The sequence below is a fragment of the Dendrobates tinctorius genome, unplaced genomic scaffold (genome assembly GCF_039654945.1).
Source record: "Dendrobates tinctorius isolate UK_male_01 unplaced genomic scaffold, ASM3965494v1 ptg000011l, whole genome shotgun sequence".
In the NCBI taxonomy this organism is placed as follows: Eukaryota; Metazoa; Chordata; class Amphibia; order Anura; family Dendrobatidae; genus Dendrobates; species Dendrobates tinctorius.
In genome coordinates, this window is record NW_027361679.1 from 102,137,417 (window position 1) to 102,143,913 (window position 6,497).

Below are 6,497 nucleotides of genomic sequence, written 5' to 3' on the forward strand. Positions count from 1 at the left end.
CTACATGGGCACATAGCCTTAATGTGAAACACTGCAGTGTCGCAGAGAAAGCAGTTTGAATAGCCCCACCCCACTGAAGGTGATGGACGTGTAACAAACAGACCTGTCAATCAACTGGAGCGGAGCAGGGAGAAGCCATTCTGAGGCCTCTCAGGGCTAGATAGGTCTCTGCCTATAATACCCAGCCAGCTCTTCAAACTACTACCGAATCATCATTGCACCACTAATAACATGGTCTACAACTTTGCTTATGGAGAAATTTTACATGTTAATGAATTGCTTTTAGCAAGTGTTGCATTTTTTGGTGCATGGAGCTCCAGTCCCCCCAGGAGTACAGTATCTGGAGAAGCTTAACGGCATATTTTGGCCACTGAGGGGACTGCGCTGGATCCAGGTGGGTGCTGGTAGTTGAGAACAAGAGTCGTTTTTTTTTTTCACATATCCAGTCCAAGGGAAAAGTTTTATTTTACCAGGACAACCCCATTAAAGCCTCATTTGCATCTGGATTAAATAGAGCGGGGGTGGGGGAACCTCAGTCCTGTTATGTGGTCACCGGGCAGATTCCTGCGGACCGCAGTACTTGGGCTGGCAATTGTATTTTGATGGCCACTAGCCAATTAGTTTCTTCTCGCTCACTGAGCAGACTCATGGAGCACTCGCTACTGACCTCTGAGGAGCATGCAATGAATGATTACACTAGTGCCAGGACACACTCTGTGGGAGGAGTTAGCGCTAGATTTATACAGCCCCCGAAGGATGGTACAAATATTCAAATGGCCCTTGGAAGAAAAAGATTCAATCAACCCTGAAATATAGCAACATGACCAAATAAACAGTATAAGGGGTGGGGAGTAGGGTGGATTGTGCCAATATTGCCTATATGGAATGTTTTTAAAGCTAGACAGCCACTTTAAATGAAATCCTGGTGGGTATGGGAATAGGAAAGCATGGCTTCTCCTGATAACAGGTGACCTGAGGGTCAGGTTCACACAAGCACATTTCACGGCCCGATACTGCAGCAGCACTTAGTCTTATATGGATGCCAAGAAGTTTGAGCACAGAGACGTGCAATCCATACAGACCATGAAATAAGCATGTAAGACCCCGATCCTACAGCAGTCAGCCGGGGTTCACACCATATAGCGGTCCGTACATAGACCATGAAATAAGCTGGTAAGACCCCGATCCTACAGCAGTCAGTGGATTGGCGGTCTGTACATAAACCATGAGATAAGCTTGTAAGACCCCGATCCTACAGCAGTCTGTGGATTGGCAGTCCATACATAGACCATGAGAAAAGCTTGCAAGACCCAGAGCCTACAGCAGTCAGTGGATTGGCGGTCCGTACATAGACCATGAGAAAAGCTTGCAAGACCCCGAGCCTACAGCAGTCAGTGGATTGGCGGTCTGTACATAAACCATGAGATAAGCTTGTAAGACCCCGAGCCTACAGCAGTCAGTGGATTGGCGGTCTGTACATAGACCATGAGAAAAGCTTGTAAGACCCCGAGCCTACAGCAGTCAGCCGGGATCACACCCTATAAATAGGTGCAGTGCCCTCAGCTGTGACCCGCTGCCACCATGTGATCAGTCACACTTGTGATTGTTTTGATGTTCCTTATTGCTGGCCATATCTGTGCATGTGGGAGGTGTTCGCCCAATACATGCCAGCCTACTGGGTGCACCAGAGCCCCCACTGAGGAGGGCTCCCACCAATCCGCACCACAGCACCGTCCTGGTACTGATCCGCATCCTGCCCCTCAGCAGCAGGGCCCGCGCCCGATGGGGCCACGCACAGCGCGAGGGACCGGCAGCCGTCATGGCTCCGTGCCGCAGGCAGCACGATGTGCGCGGTGGGTGTGCCGAGTGCGGCGCCAGTACCTGTGTGCCGGGATCCGCTGGCTGCCCACTCCCTTCCCGACCAGGAAGTGCACGTCACTCAGCACCTCGTTGTTGAACAAAAACGTGAAGCGTTCCCGCACCGTGGTCTTGGTGGCCTGCCAGTTATACACGGGCTCCCGGTGCAGGAGGCCAGCCACAGCTGGAGGGGGTGGAGGCGGGGCCGCAGGGGGGGAAGCCCCACTGGAGGAGACCATAGCCGCCGCCTGGTTACCGGGGGACGAGGCCGCGGCTCCACCGCTATAGTTGTACGATGACGCGGACGACCCAACGCGATTACTGGGGGTGCTATTGCCCACTACCCCAGGGAATGACAGGCCGCCGCTCCCTCCAGCCGCCATCTTGGATGGGGGAAGCTCCGGTGGGCGGGTGCAGAAGAAAGCGGAGGAGAATTGAGGCTTCCCAAACTTGTTTATAAACAGCACCGGGCAGCAGTGGCGCATGGGGCAGACAAGGCTCCGTTATTTACGTCAGAGCACCGGCACACAGAAACGGAGGCCAGATACAGCAACGGTAGAGGTGAAACAGCAGACGCTGACGTCACCGGGTCACCTGACGAGCTCAAGTCATGTGACTAGCATGGGGTGAAATGTACAGCACCTAGCTTCCCACCCGACCACCCCGAGGGCAGCAACTGTCACGTGACGTCCTGTGGTGAGGAGGAAATGGCGGGAGAGTGATGCCCTGAGGGACATAGTGCTGCCTGCAGAGCGCACACGTGAGGGTGATCTGGGACCAGGGGTATTTGTTCTAGGGTATGTGTCCACATGGCGTATTTGCTGCAGATTGGACGCAGCGTCCACATGTTACAACATAGTGGAGGGGATTTTATGAAATCCCGTCTCCGCTATGCGTTCAAAGACGCAGGTGGCAAAACTGCCATATATGCACATGCGATTCGTCTATATAGACCGCAGCATAGCGTGTCAATTTATCTTGCGGAGACGCTCAGCCTCCGTAAGATAAACATCACCGTTTTATGATATAGTACAAACCAAAAGTTTGGACACACCTCATCCAAAGAGTTTTCTTTATTTTCATGATTATGAAAATTGTAGATTCACTCTGAAGGCATCAAAACTATGAACTACCACATGTGGAATTATATAATTAGCAAAAAAGTGTGAAACAACTGAAAATATATCTTATGTTCTAGATTCTTCAAAGTAGCCACCTTTTGCTTTGATTACTGCTTTGCACACTCTTGGCATTCTCTTGATGAGCTTCAAGAGGTAGTCACCGGAAATGGTTTTCACTTCACAGGTGTGCCCTGTCAGGTTTAATAAGTGGGATTTCTTGCCTTATAAATGGGGTTGGGACCATCAGTTGTGTTGTGCAGAAGTCTGGTGGATACACAGCTAATAGTCCTACTGAATAGACTGTTAGAATTTGTATTATGGTAGGACAAAAGCAGCTAAGTAAAGAAAAACGAGTGGCCATCATTACTTTAAGAAATGAAGGTCAGTCAGTCCGAAAAATTGGGAAAACTTTGAAAGTGTCCCCAACTGCAGAGGCAAAAACCATCAAGCGCTACAAAGAAACTGGCTCACATGAGGACCGCCCCAGGAAAGGAAGACCAAGAGTCACCTCTGCTGCGGAGGATAAGTTCATCCGAGTCACCAGCCTCAGAAATCGCAGGTTAACAGCAGCTCAGATTAGAGACCAGGTCAATGCCACACAGAGTTCTAGCAGCAGACACATCTCTACAACAACTGTTAAGAGGAGACTTTGTGCAGCAGGCCTTCATGGTAAAATAGCTGCTAGGAAACCACTAAGGACAGGCAACAAGCAGAAGAGACTTGTTTGGGCTAAAGAACACAAGGAATGGACATTAGACCAGTGGAAATCTGTGCTTCGGTCTGATGAGTCCAAATTTGAGATCTTTGGTTCCAACCACCGTGTGTTTGTGCGACGCAGAAAAGGTGAACGGATGGACTCTACATGCCTGGTTCCCACCGTGGAGGAGGTGTGATGGTGTGGGGGTGCTTTGCTGGTGACACTGTTGGGGATTTATTCAAAATTGAAGGCATACTGAACCAGCATGGCTACCACAGCATCTTGCAGCGGCATACTATTCCATCCGTTTTTCGTTTAGTTGGACCATCGTTTATTATTCAACAGGACAATGACCCCCAAACACACCTCCAAGCTGTGTAAAGGCTATTTGACCAAGAAGGAGAGTGATGGGGTGCTACACCAGATAACCTGGCCTCCGCAGTCACCAGACCTGAACCCTATCAAGATGGTTTGGGGTGAGCTGGACTGCAGAGTGAAGCAAAAGGGCCAACAAGTGCTAAGCATCTCTGGGAACTCCAAGACTGTTGGAAGGAGTTTAGTCACATTTCCGGTGACTAACTCTTCAAAGCAAAAGATGGCTACTTTGAAGAACCTAGAATATAAGACATATTTTCAGTTTCACACTTTTTTGATAATTATATAATTCCACATGTGTTAATTCATAGTTTTGATGCCTTTCTGAGTGATCTACAATTTTCATAGTCATGAAAATAAAGAAAACTCTTTGAATGAGAAGGTGTGTCCAAACTTTTGGTCTGTACTGTATATGATGCGGCGATTCCCGCATGTGTTCAATGAACACATCTGGAATCACTGCACGTAAAAAAGGGCAGCGCTTTGGGCAGGGTGGGTATCCGCTGTGTTCAAAGCGCTGCTAATCCAGAACGTGGACACATACCTGTTATGATTGGGTCACCGAGGAGGAGAGCAAGCCCAAGCTAAGCCACAGAAAACCAGAGAGGTTGGTAACTAAGCAGATTGCAGACCCCTGATCCTATCCACACAACTAGCAGTAGCCGTGGAGCTTGCCTACGATGATCCTAGATGTGTCGGCACAGCCGGAGAGCTAACTAAGCCTAAAGCAAGAAAGGGGAAATCTAAACTGCCCCAGGGCAGACCCCAAAGGAATAGATAGCCCCCAAACATATATTGTCGGTGAAGCAAGATGAAAACACAAACACAGATAGGAAAATACTGAGCAAACGATGGGGCCCACACTGACTAGACAGGAAAGGAAAGACACTGTCTTCAATCACGCAAAAAAAGTCCAACACGTCTGATGCAAAAAATACTGAAGTCACCAGACTTCACCCACTATATCAGCACTCTGGTATATTCTGAAAGCAGAGCAAAAAGAGGCCAATCTAATAAGGGACAAAAACAAACTGGCACAAGCAGTAACATATGGATGGTGATTCAACACAGCCCCAGCCGGAGCTGGTTGACCCACACAAAACTGAAATAGACAAAACCAGATCAAATGTAAACAGAATAGCAAATGAACACTTAGCTGAATATGCAGGGACTGAGCTGGAAACAGCCCTCAGGAGGCAGGAAGAAAATCACCAGCAGGGATAGAGGGAGTCGGCTGTCTTAAATCCCAGTCAGAAACCCCAGATCTCCAGTCGTCGTCCTCATTATCAGGTGGCAAGCCTCTGTTAATCAAATCAGCTCCGTAACCACCAGAGGGAGCCCAGAAAGAGAACTCGCAACCCCTCTGTCAATTTGACCAGCTCCACTACCTTCAGTAGTAACCAGAGGTAGGCCAGAAAGCGAATTCACAACAGTACCCCCCCCTTGAGGAGGGGTCACCGAACCCTCATCCACACCACCAGGCCGATCAGGATGGGCCCGGTGAAAAGCATGAACCAATCTATCGGCATGAATGTCAGAAGCAGAGACCCAAGAATTATCCTCCTGGCCATAACCCTTCCATTTGACCAAGTACTGGAGTCTTCGTCTAGCCAAATGAGAATCCAATATTTTATCTACCTCATATTCCATATTGCCTTTAACCAATACAGTGTTAGCGCGGGTGGTCAGGAGCGGGAACTCCGAGAGTGGACCCTCTGGACCGTGGCACCGAGGGGCCCCGGGCGAGCTGCCAGGTGGAACAGACCCCTATACAGGGACCGTTAGGAGCAGGCCCAGGGGTTCGAGTACCACGGTAGCCGGTACCGAGAGGGGCGGCTCAGGATGGACCGGAGTAAGACTGAGACTGGAGTTGGACGGCAGGAGCACTGAAGGCAGGAGTGGAGTAGGTCGGCAGGAACACAAGGCAGGACTGGAGTAGGTCGGCAGGAACACAAGGCGGGACTGAGAAGCTGCTGTGAGGAGCAGCCGAGACAGGAACTGCAGCAGCAGTGTGTGCACGAAGGAGCGAGGCCAGAGTGTCAGGAAACACAACGATCAGGCGCCTCCCTCAGGGGGAAGCGGCCTGATATGGCCCCGTTTGGTCAGCCATTGGTCCAAAGGTGCTTCCGGGTCAGGGCACAGCCGGAGCATAAGAAGCAGGAAGGAGCCGCGGCCTATGGCGCATGCGCATAGCATGCAGGGAAGGCATCGGTCGCGGGCCTGTCTCAGGTGACCGCTGCGGCCGTCGGGTGGAGAGAGGCTGCGGCGTGGGAGCGGAGGGCGACTGCGGCGTGGGAGCGGAGGGCGGGTGAGTATGGCGGAGCGGTGTAACAGTACCCCCTCCCCTAAGCCGCCCCCCCGGAGATTAACAAGAAACCTCTTGAGGATACGGGGAGCATTAATATTCTCCCGAGGCTCCCAGGATCTCTCCTCAGGACCAAAGCCCT

At 50.8% G+C, this 6,497-nt stretch overlaps 1 protein-coding gene across 2 annotated transcripts in view; it reads right to left on the reverse strand.

Annotated features, from left to right (window-relative positions):
• The window catches only part of BTBD2 (BTB domain containing 2), a 109,118-nt gene extending 106,711 nt beyond the window's left edge, over positions 1–2,407 (reverse strand). The window contains exon 1 of one of the 2 annotated variants that reach the window (XM_073545590.1): positions 1,882–2,407. In XM_073545590.1, coding sequence (XP_073401691.1) covers positions 1,882–2,342 — 461 coding nt within the window. In that variant the 5' untranslated portion in view covers positions 2,343–2,407. The remainder of the gene's footprint in view (positions 1–1,881) is intronic. The other variant, XM_073545581.1, reaches the window with a different exon arrangement.
• Positions 2,408–6,497: the final 4,090 nt, after the last annotated feature.